Source organism: Carcharodon carcharias, chromosome 7 (genome assembly GCF_017639515.1).
Source record: "Carcharodon carcharias isolate sCarCar2 chromosome 7, sCarCar2.pri, whole genome shotgun sequence".
Classification (NCBI taxonomy): Eukaryota; Metazoa; Chordata; class Chondrichthyes; order Lamniformes; family Lamnidae; genus Carcharodon; species Carcharodon carcharias.
Window position 1 is genome coordinate 46,787,531 of NC_054473.1, and position 16,433 is coordinate 46,803,963.

At 41.1% G+C, this 16,433-nt stretch overlaps 1 protein-coding gene across 1 annotated transcript in view; it reads left to right on the forward strand.

The window, feature by feature from the left end:
* The window catches only part of synpr (synaptoporin), a 563,003-nt gene that overhangs the window by 482,861 nt on the left and 63,709 nt on the right, over positions 1-16,433 (forward strand). Inside the window, exon 4 of the mRNA XM_041190864.1 lies at positions 3,564-3,762. Coding sequence (XP_041046798.1) covers positions 3,564-3,762 — 199 coding nt within the window. The remainder of the gene's footprint in view (positions 1-3,563; positions 3,763-16,433) is intronic.

Consider the following 16,433-nt stretch of genomic DNA (forward strand, 5'->3'; position numbering starts at 1 on the left):
ATATCATAATAGTGAGGGCATGAAGAAAAGGAGTAGCACTGGTCTGAAGAGGCTGTAGATGGCAATCTATTGCAGAAATTCATGGCACTCTTGCATGAGACCTTCAATCGACTACAATCTCTGGCCTGTGCATTTATAATCCCATCTACATCAGTTCCCTTCCCTTCCACAAAGTTATCTTCAGGCAGTTTGCAAAGATCCTACTCTTGCTACCCAATGTATGTAATTCCAGATATTTCCAAAAGCAAAGTCACATGCAGAACAATTTTAATGCAATAATATTTATAATGTGTGTGCCTCATGCCTCTTATCATGTTAAATCGCATTGTTGCCATTGTGTGAAGTAAGAACCTTGATCCTAATCTAGTGCGTTTCCTGGCTTCTGTTTGAGTAACAGGAATGTATGAGGCGACTGATTGCTGTATCTCTAGAAGAGTCTTTCATGAATAAGATGGCCCTCATCTCATTGCAGCAAGGCTTTGAGATGGAATTGCAGCACAATGAACCTTTGCTGATGCATGGTCCTGGCCCTAACTCCTTACTGCCACATATACAGGCATTAGGTGTAAAGCAAGTGGCAGGGAGTCACACAGGTGTTGCTATCCTGAGAGACAATATGATCTGTATGTATTCCTGTCATACTAGTAGTATGGGGCACTGACTCTGCACTGCAATTAAGCTGTGGGAAAGCAACATGAGGCTGGAGTTATACTTGGTGTCGTCTGATACTTGGTGTGGAGCAGAATGTATGCCCATGTGTCCCTATGGCTCTGACCACATCCAAGTTTCTAGGGTCAGGATCATTTAAACATTTTTGGCAGGTACCCGTGCCATTTTCAGTTCTACTAGAGCTCCCACTGGGTGGGTTGAAGGAGGGATGCAGTTCAGTGAAGCACTTTACTGTAGCACTATGGGCTTTTGGCAATAGATCAATATTTTAAAATTCCTCAGTTTTCTTCTGCTGAGAATTTCAGCAAATGCTTCTGGTCTAGTGTTGTTAAAGCCATAAATGAGCAAATGTATGATGTGATGACTTGCTCTCATTTGTGTGGCATAATAATATGCTTGGCCATCTGTGGGATGCAAGAGATGGAACCCATAACAATTCAGGATTTAACCCAAATTCTGGCCTTCCTCCTGTTAACACAAAACCTCTCTCCTGGCTTGAGAAATCTCTGGCTTCTCATATCGATTTTTCCCATGTTCTGTTGCTGATGAATTGCTTCATGTTGTGGTTTTGTATGAGACATATTTCATGTCATATTTTGCAAGTTAATGAAGGCACACTGTGAAATGAAATTATTGTGTTTAATTATTATCCCCTTTTTACGAAATTTCCTCTGCGGAGCAGAGAAATGTTTCCAGTATAAAATTGGATCACATAGTGCAGTAATTAGCTTAACTGCTCAAAGGTTAGTCATTGTATAAAAACCATTGTGACATCTGTTCACAATGGCTTTGTATTTAAAGTGAAAAACTGGGAGAAATAATAATGGCCTGGATTTTACAGTAGAAATAATGGTGAGACCTTCAGCACTATTCAGGAGTAAATCAGATGGCAACTTTCAATGTCTGCACACACATAGTTAAACATAGAAATCGGGAAGTTACTGTCCCAAGTTGTCCTTTCCTTGCCAAGAAACTCAGCATGAAACACATGAAAGGGTATGAAGCTGGGGCACTAATGTGGTAGATACACATTAAACGCACCAGAAAGTCTTGACCATTCAACTGTAAGTGAAGTTTTAACAAGTGATAACAACCAGTCTGGCACTGAAAATTAACTTTTACAAGTGTGGAGTCTTAGTCCTTCAGATTTTATTTATTGTTGTAGCATTTTAAAAAATGTAATTAACAAAAAATTATTTTATGTCCCCTCTTAACCCCATTGTCCTTTCTCTCCCTTTATCTAGTTTTGTGTGCATATTTTACCATTGAATTAAAAATTCTAACTTATACTTCCAGTTTGATTCTGTGAGCCCAATTTTAACTCTGTAAGTAAATGGTTCTAAGTGAGTTAAAATCTCAATTTGTATCTCAAGGATTCTTCAATTTGAATGGTTATGGAGACATCCTGTTGTATGTCCTGTTCACACAGGTCCCAGATCCCTTGTAGAGGGTGCCACATTGATTTTGATATCTCTGACTTCCAGTGCAAAACTCCATGGAAATTCCATTGGCAAGGGCACCATTCATTCACAGCTAATGCAAAATCTGGACCAATGTATTCTATAATTCCAAATCTCCTCAGATCTTTCAAAACTGTTTGCAAATGTCTCACTTGCAATTCAGAGGTGAGAATGTGGAACTTGCTACCACATGACGTAGTTGAGGTGAATTGCATTGATGCACTTAAGGAGAAGCTCATTTAAAACCGTTGGGCTGAAATTTTTGCTGGACTCAGCGTTTGATTTGGCCTACTTAAGTATATATATATGCATTGCATTTCTGGTGACAATGAAACCATTCTGATGATTCTTAAGGACCCATTTCCACAAATGCTTCTCAAGATCAGTCCAGTGGCTGGTCCCTGTTCCCATAGCACATTTGGTCTTGGCATCTTCTTCAGGGAGGATTCCTTCTTCTTCCATTCTCACATCAGTTTATCACTAACACCAGATTTTTTTGCTGCAGCACTGTTATTTGACAGGTTAGCGAATATTATGAGTTTTTAGTTGGAAACCAGCTTCAAACTTCATTTGTTTTGTTGGAATTTTCATTTTGCTTCATTGATCGCCACACAGATTCTGCTCTGTGTATTAAACTCTCCTGCACCTTTGCACAATCTGCTCAATCCCTTGCACCCAGTTATAAGGTAAATAAAACTTGCATTTGTGGGGCGAAAAATTGAGGCTGACCACGAATGCGAGTATAGCATGGCTTGGCTGAAAAGGTTGGGGGTGGGGGGTTCAACATATACGCTGAGTATATGCAACAACATGGTTTTTGAAACCGGGAAAGTAGGGTCGTCTTATATGCCAAGTCGACTCTTATGCCATAATCTCTGGTGGTTTATATTGACTTCGTCCCTTCTCCAGGTTACAGCTTCATGCTTTCAATCTAAGAGTGTTTTGTAACTCCCCAAACCTGGTCTTCCTAATCTCTAATATTTAGCTAATGGTTATGACTATTCCACTGAAAAGATGAACAAAATGACAGGGTAAAAAGCATATCAAATTTAGTTTTAAAAGTAACACCTTGGGCTAGGCAACCAATGTATTCTATAATTCCAAATCAACCAATGTATTCTATAATTCCAAATCTCCTCAGATCTTTCAAAACTGTTTGCAAATGTCTCACTTGCAATTCAGAGGTGAGAATGTGGAACTTGCTACCACATGACTTTCATACCCTTTCATGTGTTTCATGCTGAGTTTCTTGGCAAGGAAAGGACAACTTGGGACAGTAACTTCCCGATTTCAATGTTTAACTATGTGTGTGCAGACATTGAAAGTTGCCATCTGATTTTATGGCCCTCTGACGGGCGTAACTAAAAAACAAACCTTCAGATTCAAAAACATAACGATGCTGTACCTAATGATGATATTTATGTGTACTTCCAGGTTACACCAAGTGTATTTTGATGCGCCCACCTGTGAAGGAAAAAAGCAGGAGAGGCTGTTTCTGATAGGCGACTACTCTTCATCTGCTGAGTTCTTTGTCACCATTGCTGTCTTTGCCTTCCTCTACTCGCTCGCAGCTACAGTCGTTTATATCTTCTTTCAGAATAAATATCGTGAAAACAATAGGGGCCCTCTGATTGTAAGTAGAATATACATCTTTACTATTAAAAATGTCTCTCTTTCTTCTAACCTTGAGTTAGGTTGAGTTTATTCAGCTTGTTACAAAATTTTAGAAAGCACTGAGACTGTTCAAAGAACCAAATAATTAAGGTAAACCAGTCATCCATATATTCCTAAGATAAAAGCAAAATACTGCGGATGCTGGAAATCTAGAACAAAAACAAAAATACCTGGAAAAACTCAGCAGGTCTGACAGTATCTGCAGAGAGGAATACAGTCGATGTTTCGAGGCCATCTGCCACTAGCTTGTCCTGCTGGCTTCCCTTAATGTCTCCATTAGCACATCCTTTAGATAATATCACCACCGTCAACACCCCTTTGTCCTTTTGTCTATGGCATTTTTGGCAGTCTCTTCTTGGCCTCCACCTATCACTGGTCCCCTATCGAGCTCTCCTGTCCCACCCCCTTCTACCAGCTTATATTTTATCTCATTTCTATATGTCTTAGTTCTGATGAAGGGTCATACAGACTCAAAACATCAACTGTATCCCTCTCCGCAGATGCTGTCAGACCTGCTGAGTTTTTCCAGGTGTTTTTGTTTTTGATCCATATATTCCTGTTTCTAAAGATAAGGGTTAATTCCTTAGGCCTTTGGGGATACATTTAAATTATGACTGTGTCATATCATTTCATAATATATTAGGAATGAAAGTATTAAAATACTTCAGTTTACTTGTATTCTGTATTTATACGAAAGATCAGTTGATGGGTTTTTGGGGTAATTTTTGTCTTCTTACTACCCCATTTCCACTCAAAAACCTGACAGTAGGAGCTGGAAATGGAGACCTGGATTTTCGCAGAATCGTAACAACTCCAGACCAATGTAAAAATGGTGGGCAGGACCCAATTCCAGGATCCCCGCCCCCATTCCCAGCATCCCCAATTTTTGCTGGCATAGGGTAAGGGATAAGCCTCAATATGCATGCTTGGCTGAGAGCCCAGACTCATAAAAGAATTATCTCAATGGAATTCTGTTTTGACAGCTGGAAAGAACTGTTGATTTGCATGATTGACATCTTTACTTGGCTATAAAAAGTGTTTTTTCTGTGATCGCTTCGTCAATGTCTCAATGTTTATTTGCCAAGGTTAAGAGGTATGAAGTGTTTGAAGCCTCTGTTATTGATACTTCAATGGACTGTCTGACTCACACTTCTATGGAGTTGTATGAACAGGAGTATTTTTTCAAAAGATGATTTGGGAAATTGAGCTTTTTTTCTAAGCTGTTCCACACATGCCACTGTTACTATATGTCTCATTGATTCTGTACAATTTGTACACTAGATGGATGGGCATGGAAGTACCATAAGTTGACATGAATTGGCATGGGGAGTGGGGGGTGGGCATGAGAGGGGCAGGGCTAGAGGGCCTAAAATGTCACATGCAACTGGGATGATGTCCCAGAGAATCAAGCTGGGCTTTTTAACTAGTCCACTTCGGCACTTGGCCACTTCCATTGCTGCCTACCCTGTGCTTCTGAAGCAATGGCCCAACACTATCTAGCATCCCCCTGGAGTGAGGTGCGTGCCAAAGTTCGGGTCAAAGTCCTATAACCCCCTTCCTAATAGCACTGTGGGTGTACCTACACCACATGGACTGCAGCGGTTCAAGAAGGCAGCTCAACACCACCTTCTCAAGGGCAATTAGGGGTGGGCAATAAATGCTGGCCTAGCCAGCACACTCAGACTCCATGAATGAATTTTTTAAAAATGCAGAGGCGTTTCCACTTAGGCTGGTCTGCCAAGTCAGGAAATTATCTGACTCGAGCCACTTGCCTCAGTAGCGAAAATCTGTGTCAAATTTCAGTTCATCCTGTCCATTGTGTACTGCTGCAGAGCTTGCTTGATCCTCCTGAGGGAGAATTCCTGGTGACCAGGGCTTTCATCAGCATCAAATGGGAAGCCTTGTGAATATGTACAAATTAGGCTGTGTGGTATCATTAAAACATCAATGTGACTTCCTGACCTTAACCGTTTAACATAACATTGTGGAGGAAGTTTTGGTCAAGGTGGGTGGTATTTGAATTGTTGTTACAGAACTGGAGGAGGTTACAGAGTTAGGATGGAAAAAAACTAATGAAGGGATTTAATCATGATGATGAGTATATTAAATTTGAGATTTTGGGTACCAGGAGCCAATATAGGAACGTAGTGCAGCAGTGGATACAGACAGCAGAATTTAGAATGTGCTGATGGATAGTAGACCAATGGAACAAGCTATTGGCTTGTACAGTGAGATTAGATGTAAAGAGAACTGGACCAGTTTCTGGCTGCAGCGGATATCACAGAAGACAAAAGGTAGGCGAAATAGTAAACAATGCAAATCATGATCAATGTGTTCTCTTGAACTAGTTTTGATTGCCTAAGGAAGTCATAGAGGAATTTTCTAGATTTGTTTCTCCCTGAGTTGGCCTTTGTTTTTTATTAATCCATTTTTTTCTGTTTTTAGGAAATCACATGGCTGCTGGTGTGTGGTAGATGTTGTAAATAATGATGCTGAAAGGATCAAGGGCCTATTTGGAGCAGGCTGAACTTACCCTGTCCCTCATCTTTTGTACTTCTTTGGTTTACAGAAGGTGAAGAATGAGAGGCCAGTAGGAAAGCATTGGAATATTCAAATCTAGAGGTGAAAAAAGATGCATTAAGGTTTCAGCAGCAGATGATGAGCTCAGGGAGGCGTGGAGGCTAGTGATGCTACAGGCGTAGGAATAGTCAATTTTTCTGATGAAGAGGTTATCGGTTTGAAAACTCAGCTCATGGTTGAATAGAATGCTGAGATTGAAGTAGTAGCCAACGGCGAGGTGGATTGAATTGATGATGGGAGCTAAAGATGATAACTTCAGTCTTCCCAATGTTTAATTGGAGGAAATTACGTTTAACCATGATTAGATATTAGACAAGCAATCTGACAACACAGAGACCTATACAAACCACACAGAGTGCCCTGTGTGTTCATTTATGTTGATATTACCTTGTTCTCAGAGAAAACAATACAACAAAGGCTCCATTTGAGGGGCTTCACTATGACGAGGAAGCAAAAACTAACGACATGGACGATAAAGAGGAAGTGAAAGCAGTTTAAAGTTTACCTGCGGCAATAGTCATTTTGCAGCAGTTGTCAAAATATGCTTCAGCTGTGTTTTCCTGAATTAATAGTTATGCACAATTTAATTTAGTCCTGCTATCCTACAAACAACAGGATCTACCCAAGTACCAAAATTGATATCAATGTCAGTTCACGTTTAATAGCCGCCCAAGCAATGCTCTCCACACACTATGGTTTCAAATAGCCTTATGGCTTTGATAAGTTACAGCAATATCTGTACACTATTTGTTACCCTGGTGAGTCCTCAGTATCTGACTGAAGTACTCTTTTTCCCACTCTGTTGATTCTATGAGGTTTTCCCTCATTGGCTGCAATATGGGAGGATGGAAGCTTTAGCTAATTCAATCATAGACCCGTGCAGTGCTCATGGTCGCAACTTCTAGGAGCTCAGACATGAGAGAGCTCAACTATATCTGCCTGGGCAGTTTAGTCCAGCTTCTATGGGTATGAGTTAAAGAAGCAAGGTGGTTCATTGAAGCCTTCCCTGCTGTTTTATCAATAACCGTGGAAATCATAGTTGATTGTTCAGAGGCAAAATCTCAAATGTGACACCTCTATTCAAGAAAGGAGGTCAACTGAAAGGAGGAAACTATAGGCTATTTAGCCTAACATCTGTCATAGGGAAAATGCTAGAATCCATTATTAAGGAGGTAATAGCAGGACATATAAAAAATCATAATAAAATCAGGCAGAGTCAACATGGTTTTGTGAAGGAGTAATCTTGCTTGACTAATTTATTAGAGATTTTTGAGAAAATAACAAACAAGGTGGATAGAGGGAAATTGATAGATGTGGTGTTCTTGGATTTCCAAAAGGCATTCATTAAGGTACCACATCAAAAGTTACTTCACAAAAATAAGAGCACATGGTGTAAGGGGTAACAAGTTAATGTGGATAGAGGATTGCTTAGCTAACAGGAAGCAGAGATTGGGGATAAATGGGTCATTTGTGGATTGTTATTGGCTAGCTGTAACTAGTAGAGTGCCACAGGAATCAGTGCTTGGGCCTCAACTATTTACAACCTAAATCAATGACTTGGATGAAGGGACCAAATGTATGGTAGCTAAATTTGCTGATGACAGAAAGGTAGGTAGGAAAGTAAGTTGTCAAGAGGACATAAAGAGTCTACAAAGGGATATAGACAGGTTAAGTGAGTGGGCAAAAAATTGGCAGATGGTGTATAATGTGAGAAAATGTGAACTTGTCCACTTTGGCAGGAAGAATAGAAAAGCTGGATATTATTTAAATGGAGAGAGACTGCAGAACTTTACAGTACAGAGGGATCTGGATGTCTTGGTATGTGAATCGCAAAAAAATAGTATGCAGGTGCAGCAAGTGATTAGGAAGGCAAATAGCAAGTTGCCTTTTATTGCAAGGGGAATGGATTATAAAAGCAGGGAAGTGTTGTTACAGCTGTACAGGCCCTCAGTGAGATCACATTTGGGCCAGGATTTTCAGCTTGGCATGCGGGCATGCACCTGACACACACAAGTGTGAAATAACACGCGATGATGTTGGGCGAGCGTCCTGACGTCGTCGTGCACTCGCGTGACATTTTTGTCAGCAGGCGTGCGCAGGAGTCAGCAGCATGCCCGCCAACAACTAAGAGGGCTCTTAAGCCCATTAATTAATTAATTAAAGTGAAATTTTCCCTGCCTGTCCAACCTTACGGTTGACGGGAGGGCGAATAGGCCAAGCGACCTTTGCATTTTTTGCGAAATCTCATCCACGGGCGGGACGAGGTTTCAAGCAGTGGTGAAACAAAACCCAAAAAATTTTAAAACTCATTTTTAACGTGTCTCTGCTCATTTGACAGAGTCACATGAGGGGACATGTTTTCCTTATTTTTGATTTCTTTATTTTTAATGTTAGAAATCTTCAGCTCCTGAGGCAGCTCTGTGCCTTCAGGGAGCTTTCACTGAGCGCATCCACCACGCACGTGCAAACTTCAGCCCTTGTGCTCCTCTCACCCCCACCCCGGCTGCGCTGAGGTTATCAGCGTGCGTTTGACGCTTGCTAGCTGTTAATTGGCCAACCAGCCTGAAATCGCCCAAATTGGCGGCAGACCAGTGCACATCTGCTTCCAGGCCCACCTGCCGCACCTGCCTGATGTTGGGAAAATCCTTCCCTGTTGTACAGTTTTTGTCACCTTACTTAAAAAAGGATATCATTGCATTAGAAGTAGTTCAGAGAAGGTCCGGGGATGAAGAGTTTAGCTTATGAGGAAAGGTTCAGCAGGATGGGCCTGTACTCATTACAGTTTAGAAGAATGAGAGGTTATCTTATTGAAGCATATAAGATCCTGAGGGGACTTGACAGGGTGGATGCTGAGAGGATGTTTCCCTTTGTGGGGGGAGCCTAGAACTGAAGGGACACAATTTAAACATTAGGGGTCTCTCATTAAAGACTGAGATTAGGAGGATTTTTTTCTATGGAAGTCTGTGGAATTCTCTTCCCCAGAGAGCAGTGAGTGCTGGGTCATTGAATATATTCAAGGCTGAGTTAGATAGATTTTTGATCAACAAGGGAGTCAAGGGTTATGGGGGGTTGACACGAAAGTGGAGTTGAGACCATAATCAGATCAGTCATGATCTTATCAAATGGCAGAGAAGGTTCGAGGAGCCAAATGATCTTTTCCTGCTCCTAATTCTTATGTTCTTATGGTTAATGCCAAGCTGTGCAAAAAGAAAATGGGAAGATGAGTCTTATTTTTGCTTTCCTGGTGTCACAAACAGAATTTATGTCTTTCTTTTTCTGCCCGTGGTCAGTATGTTTGTTTGTCAGAGGTATGCGGTTGCTTCTCCTCAGAGTGAGTGTCCCAATTAAATAATTCAAGAAGCAAACTTGTTGTGCATTTAAAAATAAAGAAGACTAATTATTATCACACTCTTACCTCGAATTTGATGCAACAATTCACTCACTCCTCTCACACAGACTCTCACACACACAAAGATTAGATACTGATGAAGGTAATATACTGTTACAGCTTATAAGTGTAATATAAGGGTCTGGTACTTATAGGGTTATTGTGAGATTGAGTATACTACCTCCCATACAGTGATGTAAGAAGGCAGATGACCCAGACCAGGGGTCAGTGTGGTGTTTTACAGAGATGTGTGTAGATCTAAGCATGGAGACAGCTCCTAGCTTGTACTCTTCACTGTACATGTGTAGATAATTCTAGTAGTTACTAAAGACTACAGTTAACCTACAGAAGACAACGGAAGCTTTTTTAAGATGAACTGGTCTACAACCAACACCCCACAACAATAAGTATCTCAGTCTCTTTTGTGACAGGCTTGTAGTTTCTTAGATGAAGTTGATGTTTAAGTTGAAGTGAAAGTCTTGCAAAGCAAAGGATTCTCAGTGGGCTGTGCAGTTTCTGATAGTCAAATATCTAGGTTGTTGGTTCTCAGATGAACTTTAACCAAAACAGGTTGGAGAATCCTTCTCTCAGGTGAGGTCTCCCGCATTCAAGGTATTGCTGTTAATTATCTTGGCTGCTGGCTGACTTGCAGCTAGTTCGATGGTTTTTGGTGGAACTCTCTGCCTGCAAGCAGCTCCTTGCTGGTTTTAAAAGCAGACCACAACAATGGTTCCCTCACCTTGTGACTTCCACAAGTCAAAGTATTTTTTCCAACAAAGGGTGGTATATACATGATTCCAATCATCCCATGTTGTCATTTGACACCTTGAGATTCATGCATCCTAGTTTGGATGAGGGAAACCATCATAATACAATGGACAATTGATAGGATCCATTCACATCTGTCTTATACACATTGAGTTTTGATGCTTCCTTTTGTCCAGGGTGAAACAGAGAGTCAGGTTGGCTAGAATTCTATAGTCCTTTTGTGTAGATCCATCCTTAAACAAAGGGATGTGTGAATTCACCACATGGCTATCAGTGTTAATATTTAAGTAGGTATTCACATGAGACTTAGGACTGTCTAAAGCTCAAAATGCTAAAGGCCACATGATTTGGAGCAGCAATTTTAATAGTCTGTGTGTGTCCAATTTTATAAGTATTGACTGAAAGTTCACACTATACTGGAACATGACACTGGTGATTTCTTTAAATTACTTCCTGTATTGCAGCCAGTTCCTGCAGTAAATGCAGCACACATTCTCACCATGCATCTTCACCACACGTTGTCCATCCAAAGAAAAGAGGACTACCATTTACTCATGAACTTGATCATCCAGAATCTGTATAAACAACAATAATAACATATTTTTATAGTGACTTTAACATAATTAAACATCCCAAAGCACTCCACAGGAATGTTATAAAGCAAAATTTGACACCAAGCTGCAATATGCCAGATGGCCAAAAGTTTGGTCAAAGAGGTAAATTTTAAGGAGCTTCTTACAGGAGGAAAGAGAGATAGAAAGGTGGAGAGGTTTAAGGAGGAAATTCTGAACCTTTGGGCCTAAGCAGCTGAAGGCATGGCCACCAATGGTGGAGAAATTTAAACCAGGGATTCTTAATTGTTCAGAATTAGATGAGCTCTGATGTTTTCGAGGGTTATGGGTCTGGAGGTGATTACAGAGATAGGGAGGGGTAATGCCCAAAAGGGATTTGAAGACAAGGATGAGAATCTTAAAATCAAGGGATTGCTTGACTGGGAGCCAGTGTGCATCAGTGAGCACAGGGGTGATAGGTATGTGGGAGTTAGTACAATTAAGGACCCAGACAGCAGAATTTTGGATGACCTAAATCTGAAATCTCAAGGTCCTGCTCAAACCAATTCTTGTCCCCAGTCATCTTCCTCCATCTCCACTTTCCTCACCTCCACTTTAAACTGATGCATGATTCATAATCTACAGGGGGCAATTGATTTCCCACCGCTCATTCGGCAGATTGGGAAACATGGGCAGAAATTTCCCCCCATCGGGGGGGAAGTTCATGAGCGGGCATGTGCAGGCGCACCTTCGATCGGCGCCCCCGATTTGTGGCACGTCGCCATTTCACATGGGTGGGCCAATTAAGGCTCGCCCAGCGTGACATCCGCCAGGAAGCGCTATGCGCTCCTTGTGCGGGTGGAATGGGGGGTATTCCTTAAGCCAAGAGTGAGCTCATATGCGCGAAAGAGTGCACTCACCTCCCCGAGGATAAGTGCTGCCTCAGGGAGATCGGCGTCAAGTTCAAAAATGTTAAATGTAGAAAAATAAAATTTCCATGACATGTTCCCTCATGTGACACTGTCACATGAGTTGGGACATGTCCATCACTTTTAATAAAATTTTAATTAAATTTTTAAAAACCTCCATGAAACCTCATCCCGCCCATGGATGAGGTTTCATGCTTTTTCTGAAGCCCGCCAGGGCTCCCGGCCTGCCTGCCAACCTTAAGGTTGGATGGGCAGGTCCTTTAACTAGTGCAATTACTTTTTAAATGACCTCAATTGGCCATTGACAGGTCGGTGGGCACACAGCTGATTCGGCTGCGCCCCCGCCGACCTGAAAATTGAAATGACGTGGGGTGACTTCGAGAGTTCCACCTCCATCCGACATCATCCCGCGTCATTTGATGCATTGGTGTGCTGGTCCCGCCCCCGCACAGTGACTGGGAAATCTGCCCTATGTTTCATGCTGATAAGCCATCCACCGCATTATCAATGAGAAGCAACCAGGGAAATAGGACAGATCCCCTTCCCATTCCCTTGTGTAATCACTTCTCTTCATTCTCTCCCCCACTCAATCACATTGGAGACTCCTTTGTGTTTTTGTCCCTATTATTTGCATTATAATTTTTCCTTCTCTTTTGTTGATTCTCCATCCTAGCCATTCAAATCCCATATTAAGTTTACCAAACTGGGATATGCTCCAGTGGAAAGATTTCTAAAACTTGGACTCTGTGCCTGAGTTTTCAACTACTCCACATCCAGCATACATAGATCACCTGTAATTCTGTGTGGAAATTTTTTGTTTCATTTTAATTCTCATCATTGGAGGAACAGAAAACCTCTGAATCATTAAAAATATTTTTTATTCTGTAGGAGGTACACTGTAAGAGCTGGGCCATACTCATATATTTAGAGCACAGCACAGACTTTATTCTGCAGGAAATCAGGATGCTACAACACTGGCATCTACCCAGCAATGTGGAAAATTGTCCAGGGCCACTGGAAAACGCCACTGGGAGCATACAATTTTCAGACATCCAGGCCAGCCTCCTTGCATGTACTGAGGAGGGGTCTAACACTTGTTTTAGGATGCCCCTGAGAAATTAAACTACCCTGAATGCTTTTCTGGTGTGGATTTGATCAAAGAACCACATTACAGTATTTCTGAAGCTTTCAGTGGCTTTAAGGCGAGTTCTTAGCTGCCTACTGATTTTTGCTGGTTGGAGAAAGATGGTGGCAGAGTGGTAATGTCACTAGACTCATAATCCAGAAGTCCAGGTTAACACTCTGGAGACATGTGTTCAAATCCCACCATGACTGCTGGAATATAAAGCTAGTCTCAGTAATTGTGACCATGACAACTTTCATTGATTGTTGTGAAAACCCACCTGCTTCAATAATATCCTTCAGGTGAACCCACCCCGGCCTACATGTGACTCCAGACCCACTGCATTGTTGACTCTTAACTGCCATCTGAAATGGCTGAGCAAGTCACTCAGTTCGAGGGCAATTAGGAATGGGGAACAAATGCTGGCCTTGCCAATGACGCCCACATCCCTTGAAAGAATAGAAAAAATTGTCCACGCCTACATTCTAGTGAGCTGCCTTTGATTTTCCAAAATGGTAGGTTTTAATCATTTGTTAAATTCAAGTCAAAGCAAGTTCTTGGAATAGTCCAAACAAGTGAGCAACAAAAATCAGCAGCAAACTGAGAACTGGCCCAAAAACCATTGAATGATACAGAAACGAAGTAAGAACTAAACATGTATTTTTTAAAAGAAAAACAAACAGCATTATTTCCCTGTCACTTGCAATAGTTAGGATACATAATATTTAACAGCTTCTGTGATGCATATCATTATCTGTTGCTTTATTAACATGTTTCAGAAAGTTCCAATGAGGCTCACAGACTTCAGCTACAGAAGCCTTTGATGCTCTAGTACTATCCAGTTAGAAAATTCAAGGCAGCAGCCTCTGGGTGCATTTTTAACATTTGGACTCTGTGACTGATTTTCCAACTACTCCACATCCAGTAAACATAGATCACCTGTGATTGTAAGCGGGAATTTTCGGTTTCATTTTAATTCTCATTATTGGAGGAACAAAAGTCCTCTGTATCAATAGAGAAATGTTTTATTCTGTCGGAGGTGCACAGTAAGAGCGGAACCAAACTCATTTACTGACAGCACAGCGCAGACTTTGTTCTGGGGGAGTTAGGATGCTACAACACTACCCAGCAATGTGGAAAATTGTCCAGATATGTCCTGTCCACAAAAAGCAGGACAAATTTACTGTCCCATCAGTCTATAGTCTACTCTCATTAGCAAGTGATGGAAGGTGTTGTCGATAGTGCTATCAAGTAACACTTACTCACCAATAACTTGCTCACTGATGTTCATTTTGGATTCTGCCAGGGCCACTGGGCTCCTGATCTTATTTATGGCCTTGCTGAAAAAGACAGAATAAAGAGTTGAATTTCAGAGGTATGATGAGAGTGACTGCTCTGGTCATCAAAGCAGCATTTAACTTAGTGTAGCACCAAGGAGCCTTAGCAAAATTGAAGTCATTGGGAACTAGGGGGGAAACTCCCTGGCTGGAGTTAGCACAAAGGAAGATAGTTGTTGTTGTTGGAGGCCAATCATCTTAGCACCAGGACATCATGTCAGGAGTCTCTGAGGGCTGTGTCCTAGGCCAAACCATCTGCAACTGCTTCAACAATGGAATTCTTTTCAACATCAGATCAGAATCTCCATTCACCTGGATGAGTGTAGGCCTAACAACACACAAGAAGCTCGACACCATCCAGGATAAAACAGCTCGCTTGATTGGCACCCCAGCCATGATCTTAAACATTCAGTCCATCCACCACCAGTACAAGGTGACACCAGCTTGGATGCACTGGAGCAACTTGCCAAGGCTCCTACAATAACACCTTTCAAACCCAAGACCTGTACCAACTAGAAGATCAAGGACAGTAGACGCACGGGCACATCACCACCTGCAAGTTCCCCTCCAAGTCACACATCATCCTGACTTGGAACTATGTTGCCGTTCCTTCACTATCGTTAGGTAAAAATCCTGGAGCTCCCACCCTATTAGCACTCTGGGCTTACCTACATGGACTACAGTGGCTCAAGAAGATGACTCACCACCATCTTCTCCAGGGCAGTTAGGGATGTGCAATAAATGCTCACATCTCATGAAAAAATAAGAACAACATTGCAACGTTAATGTTACAAGTGTGCATGTTGAGGTAGGGAATAACATTGCATGAAGTTCCAGGACTGCTCATCTTCCCTACGCTTCTCTGCCGGCATGCCGTATTATATACATTGTTTCTGATGTATGTTAAAATTTCCACGGTCACAACGGAGTGCTTTTGCAAACTGGGGAATGACAGGTTGAACAGAGAAGAGCAAATACATAAAAGTGTTTAAAAGTTTGCTTAATAGTCTTGTGCAATAACTTATTGAATAGTTGTTATATTTTCCTTCATTTAAATTTCATTGAGACATCTCACAATTGAGGTGTGCTGAGATATACTAGTTGTTGTGTTCTTTCCATCAATGGTTTTTGCATTTAAATGTTAAATTATTTATGTCTGTTTCAATAATTTCATGATTTTGTAAGTAAGTCTATAGACTGTGATGATTTACATTTTCATAATTATTTAAATCATCACCTCCTTCAGTTGTGACACCTGTTTACATGTAGGGCTTTTGTGTTGCATTCACTTCTGATGTACAAAGATCAACGGTCAACTGTGACTCATAACAAGTACTTTCTATTTAACAGTTTATTTATAAAAGCCAATTCAGAATAAATTACTTTGGCTTCAAAAATTAAATCACAGCACACTTGAAAATAATGAAAAATATAGCAAAAAGTATCCATAATCAAAATTTCCTGGGGTACTATGACTCTAGAACATCAGATCTTTCTTTAAAAATGTCTAAATGCGTCAGTACCAAAATGTGAAATGCCTGATTTCCAGGTGAACCCCCCCCCCCCCATTCCAGCCATAAAAGTGGTGGAATATTGGTTATTGCTGCAGCTTAAGTCATGGTAAGTTTATATCCCAATGCACTCCCATTGTAACTACTTTTCATATGTCATAGGCATTGCAGAAGGTAACCAAAAAGCCGTAATAAATATCTTGAAATCCATTGCAATAAAGATAAATAAATTCAGTTACCTTGAATCAGTGGCCTTTTCATAAGACTGTATTCAAATTGTTTTTAGTAGCACATTAATTTTGAATTGCACTATTTTGAGTTTTGTAGGCTGGGACCTGTGAATTATACAGGAAAAGAGTAGAGGACATCTGTATTTCACCTTAGTTAGTTACATCTTGAATACCCTGTCCAATTTGGTCACAAGGCAGAAGGAAGGCATTTAC